The sequence below is a fragment of the Daktulosphaira vitifoliae genome, unplaced genomic scaffold, assembly GCF_025091365.1.
Source record: "Daktulosphaira vitifoliae isolate Bord-2020 unplaced genomic scaffold, ASM2509136v1 Scaffold_2, whole genome shotgun sequence".
Taxonomy (NCBI): domain Eukaryota; kingdom Metazoa; phylum Arthropoda; class Insecta; order Hemiptera; family Phylloxeridae; genus Daktulosphaira; species Daktulosphaira vitifoliae.
Genome location: NW_026099573.1, coordinates 40,980,458 through 41,005,115, shown reverse-complemented (window position 1 = coordinate 41,005,115; position 24,658 = coordinate 40,980,458). Strand labels below are relative to the sequence as shown.

General features: G+C 30.4%; 2 protein-coding genes across 3 annotated transcripts; both read left to right on the top strand.

Annotated features, from left to right (window-relative positions):
* The first annotated feature begins 337 nt into the window (after positions 1–337).
* LOC126899273 (excitatory amino acid transporter 1) lies at positions 338–10,828 on the top strand. 2 transcript variants are annotated; one of them, XM_050673986.1, is made up of 10 exons: positions 338–564; positions 4,633–4,815; positions 4,917–5,240; positions 5,335–5,377; positions 5,461–5,521; positions 8,764–8,947; positions 9,019–9,252; positions 9,329–9,523; positions 10,084–10,218; positions 10,394–10,828. In XM_050673986.1, exons 1-10 carry the CDS (start codon positions 536–538, stop codon positions 10,554–10,556), a joined length of 1,551 nt encoding a protein of 516 aa, XP_050529943.1. In that variant the 5' UTR covers positions 338–535; the 3' UTR covers positions 10,557–10,828. The 2 variants fall into 2 exon arrangements, with proteins under 2 accessions (XP_050529943.1, XP_050529944.1); XM_050673987.1 differs by lacking the exon at positions 338–564 and adding an exon at positions 1,510–1,798.
* A 1,166-nt stretch (positions 10,829–11,994) lies between these two features.
* Positions 11,995–15,744, top strand: LOC126898271 (uncharacterized). Its single transcript, XM_050672210.1, has 4 exons — positions 11,995–12,157; positions 14,331–14,765; positions 15,038–15,305; positions 15,719–15,744. Exons 1-4 carry the CDS (start codon positions 12,068–12,070, stop codon positions 15,742–15,744), a joined length of 819 nt encoding a protein of 272 aa, XP_050528167.1. The 5' UTR covers positions 11,995–12,067.
* The last annotated feature ends 8,914 nt before the right edge of the window (positions 15,745–24,658 follow it).

Here is a 24,658-nt window from a genome sequence, read left to right as displayed (position 1 = left end):
TTAACACCGACATCTCTAGTAAATAGATAGAGTTATAGAGCTGATATGTGGCGCGTGGCCGCACCGGCGTCCTTGAGCCGTCGCAAACAGCTGACGGCAACCCGTTCACAACTGTATCGACAGCTTTGCCTTGCTCCACTACGGAAATTAGTATACTGCGCTATAATCTGTGAGTGTGTGTGTGTGTGTGTGTGTGATGTTCTAAAACACTATCGCACAGCTTATCTATATGCAAAACGCGCGCGTTTTAGCCGCACCTACAGCCGCCTCCGCGCCCAACGCTTCCGCCACCTATTGTGCGGCCCTATACACGCGATCGCCCGGCGTCCATCCCGACGACCGCGTGCTAGTCGCGTTTCATTCACACACCGTGCCGCTCGGACTCTGTGCGCGCACTCACCCGAAACTCATTGAAAAAAAACAACATACGCGTGAACCGATCTCTTGAAACCTCCCCTGGCAAGCCTCTGCGAATCCGTCTCGTCTCAGAAAGTCGTGATAGTGTTTTTATTCGGTAAGCAGCTCAGTACACGTGATGTACGCAGCGGAAGCCGAAACCGAAATGTGAGTATAACAACGTACCGCAACTGTAATACAATAACAATAGCAGCTAATATCGCGAACATAACGAAAGCAGTTCGCACCGCTATTGATGTAACATAATTACTGTTTTTCATGCGCGGACCAATGTGTTTTATATATAGTTTTAATAAAACAAAACAAGGATTATACCGAGTGGAGAATGTACGGTGTCAAAACGGTAAAAAATATAGAAACGGCGGAATCCGTTAATTAAATATTCGAGTATTGGATAGGAAAATAACGATATCTGCAAACGTTTGTCGAAAATGCGCAATGAACAAATGTAATTTTAACATCGCGAGCGGACGTTGCAAGTGCTGGCGTACACCGGCAACGTCCGCAATCGCTGGAACGTTTGTTTACGGGACGGCGGGACGACAAAGCGCAGTGCCGGAGAAGCGGCCCGAAGCAGTTACGACTTGACGGTCCCGCGCCAAACTCAACGGTCGGAGGGATTAGGTACGGGGACGCGTTTAAATTGATTCGTGTAATAATTATACCGTGTATGATATGATCAACGCGCGCGCGTTCGTTAACTGATTGACGGCCGGTTCTGATGACAGTGTCGTTGCCGCTGACACAACTTATGTCGCCGTCACGGCCGCCGTGGGATCGTTCAGCATATCCGGCCTAATTATTAATTGACGTTTCACACGCCAGTTTATGGACGACAATTAATGAGACGTTACCGACGTACCGCACGCGGGCAGGAGGTGAACGATCTCCCTTATCGCTCGCACACACTCACGCGCACACATTGCGATTACCGGCACCGCTGTTGCCGAGGACCTATTGACCGTCGGCCCAGCAAACGCCGCGGCTGAACTCGGGCAAAACGTGAAGAGGCGACAGGAAAGGGGTACCACGGGGAAACCCCCACCAGAAGTCAACTCGGACGCGGCTACGTGAACCGCCGGCCACCGGTTGTGTCAGTCTCACGCTCGTAACGTAATCGTCCTGCAGCAGTGTCGTATAATACCGCCGTCCAGTGTGGTCGTTACACGTAAGAACGACAAAAGAAAATAAATTTATATTCTTAGTATCATTCGTATCCTACCGGACAACGGCCGCACGACCCAATCGACAGCGCCAATAGACTTGGCGCGTACCCGGCAAGTGATATCTACGAGCCCGTGATCTAGAGACGCGCGCGGTACCGAGTGCACTATTGTACTTAACCGTCACCAGGACACACGTTATAATATTATAACTCTCGGTGAGTGGAGTAATCCTCCGGTGCTACCACAGGCATCGTAAATAATATTAATCAAAATTTACATAGGCGTATAGCCATGCGCGATTTTAATATTAATTAAATTTTTATACGCTAGTCTTGTGTCGGATCGGTATGGACGGCGTGCGGAATGACGGCTATACATTATTTTGGCCCGCACGTTGCGCCTCCGGCAGCATCAAAAGTGCTCTTTGCTGTTCAAGTACACTGCTGTACTTATCACACTACCGATAGTTATCCACTCGCAACCGGTCCGGGGCTGTGCATCCGGGTCACGGACGTCGACCGCACGTCTTCTACCCAAGGTTAGCACTGACTGCACGCTCCACAATCTTCAGTGCGGTCGTGTAGGTCTTGTGACAGCCGCATCGTCCGCGTTGATGTCCAATCGGAGGCGCTCCCGGTTGTCTATGCGGTCGACAAGAGTCACGTGACTTGTTGCCCATGTGCGAGTGTAGAGCGTTTCGCTCGGAACGCTCAGTGCTATTGTTTGGTCATCTGCGTGATTGCTGTAAAGTTTTTAATGCCATCGAAGCTAATTGTACAACGGGAAATGAATATGCGCGTACTATTAGTGATTGATTCGCCCGAATGATTCCATCGCACTAATAATTGGCACACGTTCACGTGCGTTCGTAATAACAATAGCAACTCATTTAATCTATTCAAAGACGACAGTGATGGCGATCACTACAACCCACTGCGTTTTTTTTAATCGTCCGCAATGTTGTATAATATGCGTTTTCTCGTTTAAACATTTTCGTCGCACGCTGTGTCCTAAAAAAAAAAATTATTAAAAACTGATCTACAAAACATGTCATTGTATAACTATCAGGTGATGTGATCTAAAACCACTATAATTACAAACGTCATCATTACCCCGTCACAATTACCCCGTCATCATTACCAACAGATCTAAAGAATACCTTGGACATATTTTAAAATGATTAATTTCAAAATAACGAAAATATAAATCAACATTTTTATTATTAATGCAATGTTTCAAAATTTACGTAAAAACTAAAAGTATTTTTTTTTTTGGCGGTATTTCCAATTTGATGTACTAAACGCGAAACATTCAATCGACGCTTATAGTTAATGACTTTTACTTGTTTGAAAAATTCATTATTTCAAATCATTATTATTATGAGAAAAACAGCGCGAAATATTTATAGATGTCGATTGTGTTTGTTTTAATAACGAGGTTCTTCCAACATATAACGTTAATTAATTTTAATTGAGAAAAAAAACGTTTTTCTATATTGGTATTATATATATTCACGTGGGTTTAATAGAGTTTTTTTATGTGCCTAACGCTTTTTCTATTAGTTTCTAATAGAACTATAAAAGGAACTTTAGCCAGTAAAATAATATACAATAACTTTGACGCTTCAATTAATAACATGCGAAACTAGTTGCCGGTTGTTAGACTTCTATCTCGGAACTACCAAAAAGATGTTGAAGGTCATAATTGTTGGTTTTCTACGTATGGATGATACGTATAGGTGTACCACCTATATATTTATTATACATGAATTATTAATGAAAATATTACATAAGTTAAACTCCACTTCGCTCTACTAATGAGTATTCAATAACCGAATCAGTTAGCTTTAAACCGTAGCAATACCAATTGCTGTTAATTAAAACATAATGGCAGTTTAATATTAGAGTTTAAATTAGGGCACAAACTTTGTTGTTGATAGGTACTTTTTTTTTCATTTATTTTATCAGAGTTGACTTCTCACCTAACGTCAATTTATAATCTCTATACACGATAATAGACTTGGTACTTTGTGTTAAAAATATAAATTAAAAGAATAATAAGTTTCGCAAACAATGTTAAGTCACGTGTTTTTAGATTCAAATACATTATAGCCAAATTTTTTATACGATTTCTTATTTAATTTAACAATACAGGGCAGAGGTATGTCTAGAAATGTGTTAATATCCTGTTCAATTGAAATAAAATATATCTTTAAATGATGATGGATTTTATCTTAAGTGGTTCTAACTCTTCACATAGTTATTACTATAAATTGGAATTTTTATAATAGTTTTTAAAGAAAACTATTACATGAAAAATGTAAACTACTTCCGCAGTTTTTTGAAAGTTTTATTTAAATTTCAAAAGTTTTAATGATAATAATTATATTATTGTTTAATGGTATTTTAAATAAAAATTAAGTTACAACTTATTGTTTAACTTTAGATGAGTGAACCTTAATAAGTCTTCTTTCAAATTTGGATTGAAATTCAAATATTAACTATCATTGAAAATGTTTAGAGCTATAATTACTAAATACGACTTAATGGAGAGTTTTTGCTATCGATACCTTTCTTTAAAACTATTTTTTATAATTACTATCTGAAAATTTAGAGTAATATTCTATCAATTTATTCATTTTTATAAAAAAAAAAAAATACTATAATATACTATATATTGTAAATAAATATTAATAAGAGACTAAAGACAATTTTTACTATTGAGGGTAGGGTGAACACCCCTTGCACATGTACCATAACATTTTCCCTACTTCAATCTGCAAGAGACATTGAACATCTCCCTAATAAATAAAAAATGTTGATGGCATCCCAATGCCTAACTTCAAAATAACACAAGCGATATCGTTATGTTTTTATTTCATCGATGTGAACAAAATTTAAACACAATTTTTTTTTATTCGACTAAATTTAATCGTTAAAAAGTATAACCGATTAGATTTGTGTTCAATAAATTTCATTCCTATAGGATTTGTTTAATTCTTATAATAGAATAAAATACAATTAACCACAATATTGTGTTAAAATTTCAGGTCGCCGCTGAAGCCCGGCCCCGGTATGAGTACGGCCTGCAGAAGGCTCAGTAAACAGGCCATTGCTGCCCAAGATTCTCCAAACTCATGTTTCACACACAATCTTCTCACCTTTCTGACAATAGCGTCTGTTGTCGGGGGTGTCGTTCTGGGGTTCATACTGAAGGGTTGGTCGGATACGAAGTAAGTATGCCTTCATTTTCGATCTGTATTCGAAATTAATGTTGTTAATTTAAATGTCTAATTAATTATTGGAATGCCGGCGATGCTCTTTTCTTTTCTAGATGGACCCCTCGTGAAATCAGTTACATACAATTTCCCGGTGAAATTTTCCTCAGGATGCTCAAAATGCTCATTGTACCCCTTTTGGTATCTTCGATCGTGTCGGCCATCGGATCACTGGACTTATCGCTCAGCAAGCGTATCGGAATGCAATCAGTTTTGTATTATGCGGCCACCACGTCGATGGCTGTGCTTCAGGGTATATTTTGGGTTTTGCTGGTACATCCAGGACGGCCGATATCGGACAACGAGGACACCACCGAGGAGGCAGACACGTCTTCCGTCAAACCCGTTACCACACCAGACACCATTTTGGATCTGATTAGGTACGTTTTTAATTAATCGACGTATTTTCTATAAGAATTACTTTAAAAATACTCTGTTGCGGTAAAATAATTCACGTGCCGATATTTTCTGTAGAAACATATTTTTGGACAATCTCATCGAAGGATGCATATCTACCGTGAGTACGGAACAAAACCAATTTGAAAAAAATCATTTTTTATTTACATGAGCAGTAATAAGGATCTATTTTTTATTTTTTAGTACCGAACTGTATTAGTAGTACCCCCAGGAGTTGTGTATAACAGCAGTGGTACTTCTCCTGGTAAGTGTATCACAGATCAAATATTATTAAATGTACCAAACCTATTTATTTTAGTTTTATATAGTGATGTACCACTATTGGCAATATTTCCCAGGAACATTCCTGAAGTAGGAAATATTCTCTTGCATCTTGGGAATAATTCTTCTAAAAAAATAATATATGTACGACAGTATTACTGTCCAAGTCTATGGCTTATTTTCTAAATTTTCCCAAGAGCGTTCAATAAAATATTTGTATTTAAAATGTTTAAATAAATATCTGAAATTACCCCACAGCACACCCAGAGAAAAACCTCGATCTATATAATAAATTCATTGTTCAATTTGATAAATATATCATTACTATTGAATCAATGATATATTTATCAATATGATATTTTTTTTTCTTGTCTTGAACAATAATTATTTATAAGAATAGTTATTTTGTTCGTATTAATAAAACATTATTATAAACCCTTGATAAAATTTCTCTTTCAATTTTGATTGAGGTTTTTCTTTGGGTGCATGGTATGTAATTAATTTCTAGACAGGAACTGTATACGAACAGTTCTATTCCAAACAATATTGGTTTAAAGTACATGATTTTGGATCAATTGGTAAAACTGTGCTGACATTAATATACAATTACATGGTACACGTCATGTTCTGATATCTTTAGTAACTTTTGTACTAGCCAATATTTTGTGTTACTTTTTTTAAAAATAAATTTTACAGTTTCCGGATACGTTAAAAACATTTTTTTTTATTATTTCTCTCTAATAAGAAAAATAATAATTTTTTGAATATAGCCATTTGTAGCCCTTCCTATTATTACAATACATTTTTATGAGCCCAACACAACTTTAGTGTAAGTACTTATTGAATTACAAGCATTTTAATATATTGAATGGGTAGCGCAGGCGGAATCACGTACACCAATACGACCTGTACACATCTGCACTAAATACCACTTTCTGTATTAAAATGTTTGTTACTCAATAAGTACTCATCCTAAACTTGTTATCAACTATTCAATATTTTTAGTAAGAAAAATAATACTAAATGGCAACTATAAAATATCGAAGAAGTTAAAAATAAAATGTTTAGAAATAAATAACAAAAAATATATTTTCATCGTAATTCAATACCGTAAAAATAATAATAAAAAAAAAATATTTAATTCAAAATCTTCGCTAGATAGGAATTTCTTACAGGTGTCAGAAAATAATGGGACATACTATGATCGTTCTGTATACAGTTTACAGAGTGATTCTTCAACTACTCCTCATGATATCATTAAAAATATAAAGGAAATTTTTTACTTAAACTTTTGTTATTTAAATGTAATATATTAATATATACACTATAATTTTTATAAAAATATTTAGCTATATCCCCTCGTCTTGTTTCATAACATTGGATTAACTTGATTTTGGCTAATCAAAAAAATAGCCCGTGCTTCATCTTTCATCAGTATAATTAGAATTTTTTACCGGCCAGTCATTTTCTCTACTAGATCATTTTCTAATATCAGTTAAATTTGTATCGATAATTTTATTTTTTTTACAATTAGGACTTTGAGACAGTTTTTCCCCATCAATAAAAATATGAGTATTGCTGTTTTTATTTAATTATTCGTCAAAAATCATTAGTACATAAAAAAAAAATTAGGAAATAAGACAAAAATATAATTTCTGTTGCATATTTTCAGACTAATTATTACATATTATCATTTTCACAAACAAAAATAGTAATTTTGAGAGTGCTGAATATAATTGTTTACACTAATAAAACATTTTACATAACCATAATTGTAATAATCAATTTTTTTTGGGGGGTGAATTGTACTTTTAGCACCCCTGGTTTGGCACCAGTGCATATATAATATCAAATGAAAATAATTAGAGATAAGTGCAAAATGTTCAACATATATTTTACAAAAACGACTGTAGGCTATTTATTAATAGGTGTGACTTATTGAAAATTTGTTGAACTAAAACATAATAACATCTGCTTAATTTATTATTGAAAAGATTTTTTCAGAGGTAAAAGTTTTTATTTTACATTATATATTTTAATATATCGTAATAATATCACACCTCACTTGTGTTTTTATAATATTCAATAAAATTTATATAATAATGAGTCTGAAGTGTAGTTAGTTTTTCATTGCTTATTGTACTTGTATGTTCCGTTAAGAGTTTTATTAATATTTCCAATAAATATTTTTGGGTATATTATAAATGTCTTTGAATAATTTAAAGTGTACATCAATTTAATTATTCATTTCTTTAAATGAATTTATCGAAAATTATAATATTCTCGATTAATTTCTATAATTAATATTTTGGAAGTTGCCCCATAATTAGTCTGAATTGAAGAATTTTTATATTTTATTTTATACTAACTACCAAAATAAGCAAATTATACCACTTAATAAATCGCTATGCGCAACAAATAAGAAAAAAACCACAGTACAAAAATGAGCTATTAAAATGTTAAAATTTAAATTGCTATTCAATAATTCCCATGATGACCTAAAAATATTTTTAAGTAACTTTGTGTATATTTTCAGATTTTCAATTTTATCTTCGATTCGAAACTGATAAGGTATTAATTTTACTATGATGTGGATTTTTTTTTATGCCTATCGACAATTTTTCTCAGCTCTCACTGAACCAATTTCTTTCAACGATACGTCAAAAGATCACAAATCGTCTTTAATTGATGAAATTTCCTTTAAAAATTGAAAACATTTTCCTTGTTTAGTGTAATTGAGGGAAATCCCCCCGAGAAATATAATTTTTAAAATTGGTAAATTTCGATATTTTTTCATTTTTTTTTTCTTAAAACTGACATGACTTTTCCAATATGAAGGAATGAATATAATTTTTTTTATATAAGATGACTTATCTTCTACTTGCAAATGGTCGTCGAAGTTGAACAAATATAATAATAAATAAATTTAAAAGTAATAAATATTTATTCATTTAATACACCTATATATGATAAAATTTGCAATCAGGTTATAAATAAGAAAATAGGAGTTCATTTTGCTATTGGAATATCCACCAATTTTTTAATAATTATCTATAGATTTGCATCGAAGAGTTTCTTATGGTAGTGATTTTAATCATTGTCAGATGTTCTCTTAAAATATTTATCAAATTTAATTTTAGAATGACAAATTCTAGTCCTTATGTGTGTAGCCATCATATTAAATTTATGTTCAATGTGTATTGACTTTATCATTATTTTGTTTAGAAACGATATCCGAATGGAAAATTTCTTCAGAAATGGTTGAAGGCAGTAACGTATTGGGTCTTGTAGCATTCAGTGTTGTTTTCGGTATATGTATCGGAAAATTAGGAAATGCCGGTAAACCCATTTTGGCCCTATTTGATTCACTCGGTGAAGCCGTGATGCTTATGACAAACTGGGTAATTTGGTAAGAAACACATTTTTTTACTATCTAGAGCAAAATAAATATACTTTAATTTGACGTTTTTACCGTTTCAGGCTATCGCCGATTGGTGTTCTGTTTTTGGTGGCCGCTAAAGTTTTGGAGATAACCAATTTCAGCGTACTAATTGGGCGACTCGGGTTGTATTTTATCACTGTTGTGTTCGGTCTATTTGTACACGGATTTGTTCTGTTGCCGTTAATGTACACAGCGTTTACTCGTCGTTCGCCATTTACATTTACCATGAACATGGGACAGGCCATCATTACTGCTTTTGGTACAGCATCCAGGTAAAGACATCCATCAATTTTGTTTCAATGATGAAAAATAATTTTCATTTCGAATTCCGTATAAAATTGTATCTAGTTCTGCGTCACTTCCTATATCGATGGCGTGTCTAGAGGAAAATAACAAAATCGACGTTAGGGTATCGCGATTCGTCATGCCCATTGGAGCCACCATCAACATGGACGGTACAGCTCTTTACGAAGCTGTAGCAGCGATATTCATCTCTCAATTACGTGGCATGGAACTCAGTATGGGTAAAATTGCTGCTGTCAGGTGAGTTAATTTCTCAAAATTTCGATCATATCACAGTCAGGTGAAATTCTGGTACAATTGTACAAGTACCTACATAATAAAATTGATTCTTTTTGATTTATTTTTTCAATTGAAACTTTTTATTTTTCAATACATTTTGAATAATCCGTCAAAAAATCAAATTCAAATTTAACTGACACTTAAAAATCTTTATTTCTTTTAAATTTAAGATGCGTCTGAAAACTAAAAAAAATATGTAGTAGTTTAAATCAAATAATATTTTCAACATTTATCTACCATACATATTATAAACTATACCTTTTTTTACTGTAATTAAAAATTTAAGTGTAATGTAATAACACGAGACTTCAATTTAACCTAACCATTCAAGTAAAAGCTTTAATCTTGTACTTGTATGTAAAAAAAACAAAAACAAAACAATGATAATAATGGCGAGATTTTATCTGCACTATACGATAATTACAACTAAAAATGATTTTTAACTTGAAAAATTATATTTATATACGATAAAAATCTTAATTGTGTGAAAATATTATTTAATATGAAAATATTCATTTCAGTGTAACAGCTACCATGGCCAGTATCGGAGCCGCTGGAATTCCTCAAGCGGGACTTGTTACCATGGTCATGGTCCTCGATACGCTTGGACTACCCGCTAAAGACGTGTCTTTAATCATTGCTGTGGATTGGTTACTGTGAGTATAATGTTAAAAATTACAATTCGTTACAGCATACCATCTATTCTAAGCGGTAACCAATAGAAAACAATTTTGATGTAGTAACTTTAGTACATGGAAGTCGTGTGTCTTTTTTTAATTAGAAGCATTTTAAACATATCTAACGAATGAATATTATAATTGATTTGTTTAGTGATCGATTCCGGACGACTGTAAATGTGATGGGTGACGCTTATGGTGCTGGAATTGTAGCCAAGCTAGCCGAGAATGATTTAGAGCTTGCGCAAAATACTGCTGGGTCAATAGAAGCTGCCAAACCAGTAGACGACCAATGGAACACAACGACATCAATGTAATACTTTACCACCGTCGTACCAGGCGAATTTCTTTTTATTTCTTTTTTTTTTCTACATACACAATGTGTTTTGACGTAACAATTTTTAGTATTTGTAGTTAATCAATTTACATGACACAAGTCGTTTTCGTGTTCTTAATGTTAAGATTTAGTATAGTATGTATAGTATACGTTTATTATTATTTTTTTTTATTACTATTATTATCATTATTGTTATTAAATTATTATGTTAGATGTACCGTGCCAATTATACGTTATTGCGTATTTATTAAATTATAATTTTTTTTTTTTTTTTTTAAACACCTTCTTCTATTTCTGTATTAGTATACATTTAAAAATATTGTACAACTCAAAAGGTATTCAATTGTCATCAAATATTTAAAAAATGTTTTCTACTAAACCTCTCCGAAGATTGCCATTTTTTTAAGGCATCATTGAGGTACCTTATTTTAGCTAATCGTAATTGCCAATCGAACCTGTGAAATTGCACAGGACACTTACTTGATCACGTATTGTCTAAAAAGTAATTTAAGTTATAAATTTTAGCATTGAAATATTATTAGATGAAGTATTCATAACTTAGTTCTTATAACTTCTTATGGGTAAAAAATAAAATGTACAGTAACAATTTATTTATTTACAAATTTCATAAAACAATCACATTATTTCATATTTCAAAATAAATTATAATTTTTTTACAATAAAATATTTTACAAAGTACGAAACATTCATTTTTGAAAAATATCACTTGAAATATTTCCAATTACATATAAAATTTAAAACATTCACGGTAAACAATAATCTAATAGACATTTCTCTTAGTTAGACAAGGTAACTGTTATTTTTAAATTGATTAAAATATTAAATCATAAAAAGTAAATGTGAATCTAACTTCTGATTTAAATTTTTTATCATATTGTATATTAGCTTAAGTTAAAGCTCCTAGTCATATTTTATGGAAATTTTAATCTTATGAAACAGTGAAAATGCAGTTAACAAGTTTATTTTAAATTAATGTTAATGACAATTTAAACGTCTCTATGTATTACTACACCAAATCTGCTAAATACAGTATTGTAATAAGAATGATTTAGTCAAAATCCAAATCATTATGAAAAATTACATGTTTAATAATATAGTAATTCTATTACATAGAAAGACAATTATTTAATTTTAAATGTAATTTAAATTTTAATGAGAATCATTTATTATAATTATTTTTTTCTTTTCTTTTGTCGTCATTTATAACCAAAGACAAAAATAAAAGTAAATTTAATATCATTGAAAGTCATAAAATAAATAATTTAAACCATATATTATTTTAAGAACAGATAAAGCGTGTTTTTTTTTCGTAAAAGAACTATGACGTATAATATAAAAATTAAAATATCATTAATTTTTCAGTTAATATTAATAAATATAGATGGATATTAATTTGAGCTATCTATATCTAAAACATCTAGGAATAGCTTAAACATTTAGGTGGAACTTTTTAAGATAAATTTTACTAAAATGAATGTTATTATGCAATTTGTTTTAGCAATTGTGCTGTTTTTACCCGTTTCATCTGTACCACAAGTCTTGAATACTGTTATATCTCCGGTAAAACTAATTTTAGTTTGTGAATATATTTAAATTCTTAGGGTTACATTAAAATCATATCTAGAATATTGTTATTTACATTTATATATTGTAGTTTTTAGATGTGCAGAGCGATTGATTTATTAGTGATGAATCTATTTTTTCTAAAATAATAATAACATGAAGTTTTCTGTATAGGATATTTAAATAACATTTTTCAACTATTGCAGTGATATGCACAGCTTAAGGACTGTGCCTACTTGTTTTCAAAGTCAGCTCTAGGCACATGCCCAATAAAATGTTTTATTTTTAATTAATGACCAAATAAAAATACGTCATTATAACAATCCTTTGAACCTCGAATATTGATGCTGAATTCAAATATTTTTTTTTATTTTTCCATCACATATAGTTTTTGAAATTATAATTATTTAGTAATTAAGCGTTAATAAAGAATAAAATGAATGCATTTTAGAAATTACAAAATAATGTATTTTTTTTAACTTTTCTAATATAATTGAATGATATTAAAAAAAAGTTTTGTAAAATTTGGGGCTTATATGTCAAATTTAACCGTTTTTATAGACTTATAGACATTTGAGTTTGATTGTTAAAAGTGACTCATTAAACAATCATTTAACATATTCATAACATTTTATGTAGAAATAATAATAACAAAGACATTAATAAAAAAAAAAAAAGTCATATAGAATACTTTAACCTTTTAAAAATTCTGAAAAACATATTTTTATAGGCCGAGGGCCGACTATACTCACAATCAAAAATTTCATGAACATCCATGATCCAAATTTTGTATAAACTGTGTAATATGCTCTTCAATGATTTTTTTTGTTATCCCTTCAGAAATAAGAAATTTTAACATTAATTTTCTTTAATGGAAACCCTATTTTTGGTTTGATTAAATTGTATACAATTGTATTCATACAATTTTTTTTATCTGATCAAATATTTGTGTTTTCATATTTTTAAAGATTTGGATTAAAAAAAAAAATCATTATTTATTTGCTTTTATAATACTAAAGGCAACAACAATCTGATTCAATGATACATTATTATCGGTATTTATTCTTACTAATGTAAGTGACGGATATGATAAATATAAGCGTCAATAAAAACTTGTTAATTTGATATAAAGGAAATTAGTTAAAATTCAATAAACTTTAACAAGCAATAACAGAAGAACGGATCAACGAATAAAAAAACATTAAATGAACTGAATTTTATAAACATTTTCATAGTCATATTGTTCTGTTCAACTTTTTTTTTCCCATCAGAGAAAATTAAATTTTACATTTTTTAACCATGAAGGGAGAAAAAAAAATTATTTAACTATATATTGTAATTGATATTTTTAAATCAAATTATTTTTATTCTTTACAAAAATTTTAGATTATCAATTGATTCCAAGAAAATATTTTATCTTTATTCGAAACCTTCCATGTAAATTAATTATATTATTTTGTTGATTATACAATTAACTTTTATTTAAAAAAATAACTATTCAAATATTGTATCTTATTGATTACTTGAGTTAAAAATTATATTAGTGAAATGTATCTTCAAATACATACACATCGTGGTGTTTTATAACAGTGATTAAAATCACTTCTATATCTCTCCTAAATATGCCTCATCTTTACTATGCACCTACTATGCTCTCAATCTAAATATAAAGTGCTAGTACTTCTGAAATACATGTATATAAATTATTCTATTGAAAATATGTCTATTATACATACATATGCTAAACTAAATAATATCAAATTTTTATTTTTAAGTAAAATAAGTATTAGTTAGCTGCATTTTGAGTGCAGCTAAATTTAAAAACATATTCCAAAAACGTTATATGTTTTATATTTAATATTTTTAAGATTATAAAATACTTTCTTATAATGAATATTAAATGAATTAAATAGTTTAGAACTTTAAAAAGAATAATTTTAAATTAATTCATACATACGATAATAATTTTGCACACACTCATTGTACAGGATATATCGAGTAAAGCAAAATTTGGGATAATAAACAAAATTGAACTAATAATTTTTTTAAATAATAATAACTTATCTATTGAAAATGCATTTTTTTTTTTTTTTTTTTTAAGAAAATTTAATTATATAAGTACTTGAAATATTATCAATTAATAAACAGTATAAATTTATTATTTTTACAGTATGGTGTTTTAAAACTAGTAGAAAAGAGACGAGTATTAAACGAAAAACACCTTTTGTTCCTAAACAAACTTTTTAAAACCGAAGACAATGAATTAATTTTTTTAGAAAATGATATAAGACTTTTAAATTCTCGACAAAAGGAAACACTACGAGAAAAGTACAATAAAAGAATAGAATTTTTACACTGTCAAAATTCATGTATACTGAAGTACATCGAAAGGAAAATTATAGATGATCTTCTATTAATTGATGGCAAACCAGACCCAAAAAAAATAAAAGGATTTAAAGTATACAAAACTTATGTAGAAAATATGTTATCGATATTGTTTTATAATCATATTAAAGCAAATAATTGGATTTTTTCAATTTATATGAAACTTTTAGCTGTAGTTAAAGAAAATAATATAGTTCTAAATAAATTTTTTTTCTCAAGAGCATTCACATTTAAAGATTTTGATTTAAATACATTTTATATGGAATGTGAACAAAAAAAACTTGTTCCGGAAATAGAAATTTTTAATACAAATAATTTAAAAAATAATGAAATTAAAATCCTAGTTGAACATTTATGCGATAATGAAGAATTTGAAAATATTTATAGCATACTTTACTTACTCTAGAAAATATTACTCTACAATTTTTAATGGATAATTTTCAGGAAGAAATTTTTCAAACATCATTAAGTAATTTGTATAATTGAACAAAGATTAAAATGACTATAGAAAAATATAAAAATAACGTAATGAACATTTATTCTAACGGTATGTGGGCTATCGAACCACATGTCTTCTTGGAACTTCATTGGAGGATTCAGCATATTATTTATACACATTTTTTACTACATATTGCATTTCATTTAAACGCATTTTGGAATGAATCGGGCATAAATGTTATCGTAGAAACTGAATCATTTGTTTCTGTTATACAAGAGCAATATAAAAATGTGAATGTCAAAGAATTATGGCAATCGCTTGGTGAGCCATTAAAAAAGATTATCAAATTTTTAGATTACAATGATAATATATTCAATGAAATATTAAAACTTTGTGAGAGTGATCACCCTAAGTGGTCATCATTAGCGAAATTAGATTATCAACTGAATTTAATACTTGTACCTTGTATTAGAGACCTTGCGGGAACTGAATATAAAAATGTACTTGAAAAAAATAAGGCAATATCACATAAACAAATAATCTTTGAAGATTGGAAAATAAAAAAAAAAATATTGACGATCTTTCACAATATCTATCAAAAATGACCACGTTATTTGAAGGAATTGGAGGAAATATATTCTTCTTCAAATTTCTGGCTCAAGATTATTTGTCTAAATTCAACCATACATTTATGCCCTTTGATAAAATCTATTCTAGTGATGTATTTTTTGTAGTAGCAGAAGATGAAAAAGATAAATAATTTGAATTATTGTATTGAATTTGTATATAATATAAAATCAAAATGATAAAAATTATATAGAATTAGAAATTATATATATGAATAATCATATAAAACTTTGAAAATTTTCTTGCCAAGTTATATTATGTGTTTCCTTATCTCATAGCCCTTTACTTAAAATTGATTTTCATTATTCTCTTCTTCTCATTGTAAATCCTTCTTTAAATTCCAAATCTCTTTTATTTTCAAATGCAAATTATAATTTTGATAATCGTGATAATTACAAGTTAAATTTATATCTCACCTCCGTCGACTGGATATATATGTTTCATAAATGTGACGTCAATCGAGTAGTTTGAATATTTTATGACAGTTTTTCAAGCCATTGGTAAGTTTATCCCAACCCAATTTCCTAATAAGTTTTCATCTGATTTAGAAAACTATTTAAAAAACAAAATTTAATTTACAGGTTTATCAATTGATAATAATTATTTTTCAAATAAGACAGCTAGGTTTCCTTCACATTCCCTTTTCTACGAGTTCTTTCAATTACACAGTTCTACAGAAGTGAATTTTGTTTTGAAAAGTAATATTGTGAGTAATTTTTCAATATTTTTTATAACAAATATTTCAATATTAGGAAATTTGTTTTATTTTTCAATCACGCATAACTTCTTCATTTGTTTAATCAATATTACAAAATATTATATCATTTTCTTTGTTATGTATTAGAGTATAATGTCTATTGAATATATTATTGATTAATGTATTTTTTATTGGTGTGTTTTACATAAAACTCTGAATATTTTTGACATTTTGAAAAAAATGATAAAAATTCATTGGTAAATTCGTAGATAGCAAACGAGAAAAAAGTCAGATAAATAATTGTTTGAGATAAAAGTTATTGGTAATTTAATATTGTTCAATTTTATGTAAAAAAAATGAAAATCGGTTGAATGCAATGAAAGATATTTAGAATATAATGAAAACACTTTTTCGCGGCACACGAAAAACGCTAATTTCACAATAACTCAAAAACTGTTCTACTTTTTACTTTCAACTCAGTGGATAATTTTACATAAAAAATGACTATCATAAGTCATAGGTCAATTTTGTTGTAAATTAGTGTAATTTTAGTTAGTGTGTTGAAACTACTCTTACTTGATGTTTCTTGACAACAAAAATCATAGTCCACAGTATTTAGAGGAGAGATGATTAGTGAAGGTTTATCAGGTGTTGAATAAAAATAGAATATTACAGAAGAGTATATTATAAATGAATAAATAGTTATTTTGACAAGAATGTATCTTAAATTAAATCATAGACTTATATTTATAATAAGACACCAAGTCACATGTGTTAAAGCACAATATTCACAAGAATAGAAAAAACTAGAACGAGTCTTTGACGGATGTCAAAAGACAGATCAGGTCCTCGAGGGCTTTTAGGTCTGTTATATAAAATCATAATAATAAACGTTAATATGACAATAAAATGTATTTAATTAAAAAAAAAGGTGCCATTTATAATACGGTGTAAGGAGCGATTTGTATTGTAATATTGTTTGTTTAGTATATGTAAACTATTAATGACGATTAATATGCTGATTATTGCTAATTTTTATGTGAAACTGTAAGAGCTAATTAATTGCTCGGTAAGGATTATGTAAACAATAATTAAATGGTTACACGCTTCAGCGGCGTCAGTATATCTTTGTTGGTCGTAGCTGAAATGTATTAGTTTTTAGGTAATTGAAGAGTATATTGCAAAATATATCCCTGTTTTTTTGAAAGAATGCCCTTATGGTGCATGTTGCGTCTGGTTCAATATGTATAATAAATAAATTGATAATTACGAATGTTTATTAATTGTGGACTGTATCTTTTTATTAAATATTTTATTGTAAGCTGGCGATTTGTCCGCGCGCGTACGTATATCGAGCATAACTGGTCTTATATTGGTCGGCAACCATCATTATTATTGGTATCGCTTAATCGCGTGATAACGAGCGCGAACAGTGCATATTAATGAGTGTGCATAATTTTAACAAAAATTGTATTGTACTCATTAGTTTAAAGGGCTTAGTATCTACAATAGTGTTAAATGAATTGGTGTCAAAGGTTAAAATATATAATGTTTTCATTACTTTTATACATTTAAGAGATGGTAATATTAAATAAGCAAAAAAGTAAGGGTGGCTTTTTTTTTGTTCGTAGTCTTCACAATTTTTTTTTTTTATGTAGGATTTTCTCGAGTATTTACATGTTCACTCAAATATTATCGTACACTATTCTTTCGATTGATCATTTAATAATTTGATAAATAGTACATTAGTATTTGTATAATGTCATATATATTGTTGCATTGTGATCACAATTGTAGTTTCAAAAAAAATCGTTTGTTGTGTTCTTATTGCCATTTGTTGAGATGAATATGATAAGAGTTCTTGTACTTTTTGTTACTTTTACATCTATCTTTCTGTCTGAAACATTTTTTATATTTAGTATTAACAATTGGGGTTAATTGCGTCGTGTTACGACCCTTGTATTGTTGATTATTTTTCATTTAATTTATAATTAATTGATTGTTAATTTTTTTAACACGACAGAGTTGATTGTAGACCACATAGTGTACGATGTGTATACTTCAGTTATTGATTGATAGGTTTGACCTTCATCAGTCAACAGTGTATATTTGTGAGGATTTGTTTGTTATACTATTGTCGCTTAATTTATTTTCCCATAACATATGCCCCCAATCATATTCTGTGTTGAGCAAAAACAGAGTTTTAAAAACAGTATTTTCTCATTTCCAACTCTACGTCATATTTTGCATAAAAAGCTATTTCATTAAATAAGAAAGCAATAGGTTTATTACTAAAATAGGATTTTACATCCATGTCCAAGTGTAACAATATCTCGAAAGATGATAATTTTTGTGAGATATTCGTTTATTGCGTTCTTAAATTGTACAGTTTGGACAAAGCTCATTTAAATTACATGTTCACTCAAATATTGTCGTACACTATTCTTTCGATTGGTCCTTTAATAAATTAATAAATACCTGAGCTACGATGTGTATACTCTGGTTACTGATTGATAGGTTTGACCTTCATTATAGTGTTGATTAAAGAATTCCATTTCGTTATTTTTATTAAGTTTTTTTTTTACAAATAATATATTAACATTTATTTTAATTAAGATTGATACATTAAATAGTAAATATAGTAACTAATCTAATAAATTTTCTGAAGTTATATTATTTACGATCATTGGAGGCCTATATTAAAATGAATATGTGCTAAAAGTTACATAAAATTGTTATAAAAAGTGCAAGATATATGAATTATTTTATAAAGTTAACATTCTATGCTGAGTAATAGTCAATAAATTTTTATATTCACTTACATAAAAATTTTGGTTGAATAAATTGTCGTACGTCGGTAGTGCCCCGACGTAGACACAAAAAGTCGTACACAAATTAAAAAATCTTCATTGACGACGAGTTCGTTATATTTTTAGTTCTTCTCGAGTCTTCCAGTTGATACACTTGTCAGACCCAATCCCTGAAATTAGTGAACTACTAAAGAGGTAGAGATTAGACCCGTCAGCACGATTTAGCTCAAAAGTAGATTTAAATAGACATAAAGTTGAAATAAAAGTTTTTGGTTTTTTTAGTATATTTTTTTTATTAATAGAGTATAAATTATTAACTGTTAATAATAATTATGAATATTAAAAAAATTTTATAATGTGTTACACACTATTATACAATTAGCCTATTAAAGTAAAAATTTAGCATTGGATGAAATAAAAAAAAATATAGTGTAAAGAAACTAAAAAAACACGCTTTTAAAGCATATCGAACTAAAAAGTTAAAAATAATTTTTAAAATAATTATGAATAAAAAATACTAGTATTATTTTAAAAATTATTTTTAACTTTTTAGTTCGATGTGCTTTAAAAGCGTGTTTTTTTAGTTTTTTTAAACTATATTTATTTTTCACTTTTTAGTTTCATGTTATGATAGTAGTTACTATCAATATCTTGGTTGTAACGGGTAACGCGAAAACAGGGATCGATTCCGGGGAGGGTGTCTGAGAAACGGCTGCCACATCCAAGGAAAGCAGCAGACGCGTAAATTACCCACTCCCGGAACATGGAGGTAGTGACAAAAAATGATGATACTGGATTCATCCTTTGTAATCGGAATGAATGAGTTCTATATCTCTAAATAAGAATAAAGTGTGTTAATATATATTTTTAATAGTAATTAGAATATATATACAGAGTGTTCAGTAAGTCAGGAAACGGGTTTCTATTGTTCTCATTGTTACAAACAAATTGTTTTACAGATTGTCAAATTGTACAGAGTGTTTGTACAAACACTCTGTATATACATGTAAAGCGACTTAAGTACGTAAACGTATTATGCATTAGGTACAGTCGTGTTTTGTTGGCGGGCGGGTCGGACTAACGTTATACCTGAGGTATAAACGGCGGTAGGAAAATATACGTAAGCCGTATGCACGCGGATGATAATGGTCAGTCAAAATAAAAATTTGTTTATATATATATAATATTGATAACACGCACGTGTGTACGGGTACGATAACCAAAAATAAATTTATACAGGAATAGTATTGCCGGCGTGTGATGAGCGAGGCGTGGGGTGGGGTGAATGCGTTATGACAGTCTAGTCTAGACGACGGAATATGCGATAACGCGTGGTGTTTGGAGAGTTACAAACATACATACATACATACAGGTGAAACTAATATAAGCGTGTTAATTACATACTCTGTTAGTTAATAATATTTAAAAACTCCCAGCTATAGCAATTAAGGACTTGATAATAAAGATATTGTGAATAGAATAAATTGATAGGTATATTAAGACCTAAATATGTAATAGAAAAAGACAATAGGTTTATTTTTAACACGCTTATATTAGTTTCACATGTATGTTTGTTTGTTTGTAAGTTTGTAACTCCATGCGGCACGTGTTATTATGTCGCGTATGACCTTGAAACTAGACTGTCGTAACGCATTCGCCCCACCCCGCTCACCACTCGTAGACAACAATATTTTCCAACCCGTAGACGCGCGCGTGTCATCAATTATGTATATATATATATACAGGGTGGCCCACCACTCACTGACAACTTAAATAACTTTTGATCCAGTTAATATTTTTAGTTGATTTTTTTTTTAAATAATAGTTATACGTTAGGTCTATAGGTATATCTCAATAATTAATTTTTTTATATTTTATTAAAAATATTAATTATTTTAAAATTTTAAATAAAATGTAAAAAAAAAATCTAAGATAGCTATTTTGTAGAGTAGAATTTAAGAAAAATTTTAGTAAAAAAATATCTTATTAATATTCAGTAGTAAATATTCTGTAGCGTTTTGAAGTTTGTGAAAATTTGAATTTTCATGTACTATTTTACGGTATTAAACATTGAAATACGTATTGAGAAAAGGACAGAAGAAAACGCTATCTTTTCAATATACTTTTGAATGAGAGTGATAAGTAATAATTGCCTTATCTAATTTCTTATCATGGTATTTATGCCAAGTTTGTAATGTATACACACTATCATCATATGTATACACAGTAATCATGAAAAGATAGCGTTTTCTTCTGTCCTTTTCTCAATACGTATTTCAATGTTTAATACCGTAAAATAGTACATGAAAATTCAAATTTTCACAAACTTCAAAACGCTACAGAATATTTACTACTGAATATTAATAAGATATTTTTTTACTAAAATTTTTCTTAAATTCTACTCTACAAAATAGCTATCTTAGATTTTTTTTTTACATTTTATTTAAAATTTAAAAATAATTAATATTTTTAATAAAATGTAAAAAAATTAATTATTGAGATATAGCTATAGACCTAACGTCTAACTAATATTTAAAAAAAAAATCAGCTAAAAATATTAACTGGATCAAAAGTTATTTAAGTTGTCAGTGAGTGGTGGGCCACCCTGTATATATAAACATATATTATTTTTGGTTTTCGTACCAGTATACGCGTGCGTGTCATCAGTTATATATATATATATAACAAATTTTTATTGTGATTGACACGGCCTCGCGTCGTTTCATTATACACGATGTTCCACGACTCGTGCCACCTTTATCAGCCGTCGCCCTATTTTATGAGTATTTGACTGACCAACACCGCGCGTTATACGCCGCGGTGCAAAGTCCAGCAAGTGCCGTACGATGTNTATATATATATATTCTAATTAATATTAAAATTTATATATTAATACGCTTTATACTCATTAAGAGATATGTAGTATATTCATTCCGATTACGGGGGATGATTCCCGTATGTCATTTTTCGTCACTACCACCACGTTGCGCGCCTGCTGCTTTCTTTGGATGTGGTAGCCGTTTCTTAGACTCCCTCTCCGAAATCGAACCCTGATTTCCCGTTACCCCTTACAACCATGATATTGATATTAACTATTATCATAACATGAAACTAAAAAGTGAAANATCGTCATCTACGCTGCTAACCTTTTGACGCCCGAGGATCACGCCGGACATCGTGTCATCGACGCCAGCGAAAGTGCCGCAATATTATGCGATGATCTTATATTCCTACCGCCACCGCTAATATTAATATATATATTCATATATTAATATTCATTTATATATTCCTACAGCCGACGCCGCTGCCGCCGTATATGCCTCGTGTATAATGTTCCCCCCGCCACTCCCGCCCACAAAAAACGGCTATACCTCATGCGTGATACGTTTACGTACTTAAGTCGCTTTACATGTATATATATATATATATATATTCTAATTAATATTAAAATTTATATATTAATACGCTTTATACTCATTAAGAGATATGTAGTATATTCATTCCGATTACGGGGGATGATTCCCGTATGTCATTTTTCGTCACTACCACCACGTTGCGCGCCTGCTGCTTTCTTTGGATGTGGTAGCCGTTTCTTAGACTCCCTCTCCGAAATCGAACCCTGATTTCCCGTTACCCCTTACAACCATGATATTGATATTAACTATTATCATAACATGAAACTAAAAAGTGAAAAATAAATATAGTTTAAATCTTTTTAAATTTAAATTAAAATTTTTTTAAATCTTCTTCTGCGATGAACGGACCAAGTAACGAACTGAACACTTTATCTCACCTTTGACAGTTTTTACCCATATTACCTATATAATTTTGTTGTTTCCTGGTATCAATTTCACAATGCTCCATTGTAATGACACAATTATTTAACGCTTCTTTATGTTGCTTTGTTTCGAACAATGCCGCGAGTTTTTTTAATTTGTTGTTAGCTCCAACGAAGTCGTTGCATTATCTGAGTACAGATTCAAAATCATCGTAATGCACCCAAAAATGATTCAGTGGCAAGATCATCGTCCAGTTCAATATGGGAGACCTTTGAGGAAAAGTAAATGAAAATACATATATACGCTTTTAGTTTATTCACGTTACGGCGCATACTACTCTTTATTAGCACCGGACCCGCAAAATCAATAACACTCGCATAAAGTACTCTATCATAGCAGATATGTTTGTGCTCGAAGATGAACTTAGTTATATTTGAATTAGCCGGCAGAACTATTGGATTCTTCTTACTGTGCGGAAGTAACGTAGCATTGTTTAGACGCCCTGCAACGCGAATTACACCGTTTTTATCTAGTAATGGATTAAGAAAATATAATTTACTGTTCGGTTTGACCATTTCTTTACATGTTAATTTTATTAAATCCTGTTTAAAATACAAATTTTGACACAATTTTTATTAGAGTTGTTTAGCTCATTTACTTCAATTTCAACCGCGGTTTTTATTTTTTCAATGACGCGCCTTTTCTACCGTAATAGATAAGCGGTAACGCGTATTAATTTCATAAAATTGGAAAACTTATTTAGCAGAAAAAATTCCTTTTCGTTCGACGGTACTGTAAAAAATACCAGTCTTTCCTCAGTTGCTTCAATGTCGGCTTTTTTTGGACTTGACGGCCAGACGTTCTCGTCTAGATTAATCCATGCCGGACCATTCCACCACAATTCGTTGTTACGTAATTCATTTGGTTGACAGCCACGTGATTGATTTATAGCTTCATAAATTTTCTCTACGCGATTTGCAACAAACGTTTTCCAACGTGACGTAAGAGACTTTATCCACGCTAACACTATGGTTGAGTCGGGTCAGAAACGTTTTTTATTTATATTCACTCGTAAACGTGGCACTAATATCTCATACGGACTGACTAATTACACTGCGGCACATAATTCGAGGCGAGCTAATGATATTATTTTTAGTGAAGCCACCCGAGATTTGACTGCTGTNATTATTTTTAGTGAAGCCACCCGAGATTTGACTGCTGTTAAACGCATCGCACATACGCCTGTACGGTCCGTCGCTCGAACGATCAAACAGACCCCATACGCACGCACTAACCGTGTACTTGAACTCCGACAACTTTTTCACAGTCGATGATAAGCCATGGTATTGTTATGTTTTCAATGGATGATACATTTGCTCTATAAAATTCCCAAACGGTCTCTATCACGGCAAGTACTACATCGTCCCACTCTACCTGGTGCTGCCAACACTCTTGCATTATTTTTTTAGCAGTAATAATAACCGGTCCAATTAAACCAACTGGATCATATATTGTGGCTATAGTCGACAACACGTCTCTTTTCGTTATCGCACTAATGTTATTATTGAATTCCGTATTCACCTCGTATTGATAAATGTTATTTAATGGGTTCCATCGGAGACCTAGAGTTTTTGTAGTGCTGCCGTCAAAATTTAATACTATCAGCGGGTCATTAACGACTGTTCAAAAGTTAAAGTGTATACCGGTCAAGTTCCCCACATAGCTCGAATCGCATTACCCCTCTCCATGTAATGACGACAC

Excerpts from the sequence above, each read along its gene's own strand:
- LOC126899273 (XM_050673986.1), top strand. The coding sequence starts at position 536 with ATGTACGCAGCGGAAGCCGAAACCGAAAT. Across the intron at positions 565-4,632 it reads GCGGAAGCCGAAACCGAAAT|GTCGCCGCTGAAGCCCGGCC; the intron begins GTGAGTATAACA and ends TTAAAATTTCAG. Across the intron at positions 9,253-9,328 it reads GCTTTTGGTACAGCATCCAG|TTCTGCGTCACTTCCTATAT; the intron begins GTAAAGACATCC and ends AATTGTATCTAG.
- LOC126898271 (XM_050672210.1), top strand. The coding sequence starts at position 12,068 with ATGAATGTTATTATGCAATTTGTTTTAGCAATTGTGCTGTTTTTACCC. Across the intron at positions 12,158-14,330 it reads TGAATACTGTTATATCTCCG|TATGGTGTTTTAAAACTAGT; the intron begins GTAAAACTAATT and ends TTATTTTTACAG. Across the intron at positions 15,306-15,718 it reads AGAATTATGGCAATCGCTTG|TAGCAGAAGATGAAAAAGAT; the intron begins GTGAGCCATTAA and ends TATTTTTTGTAG.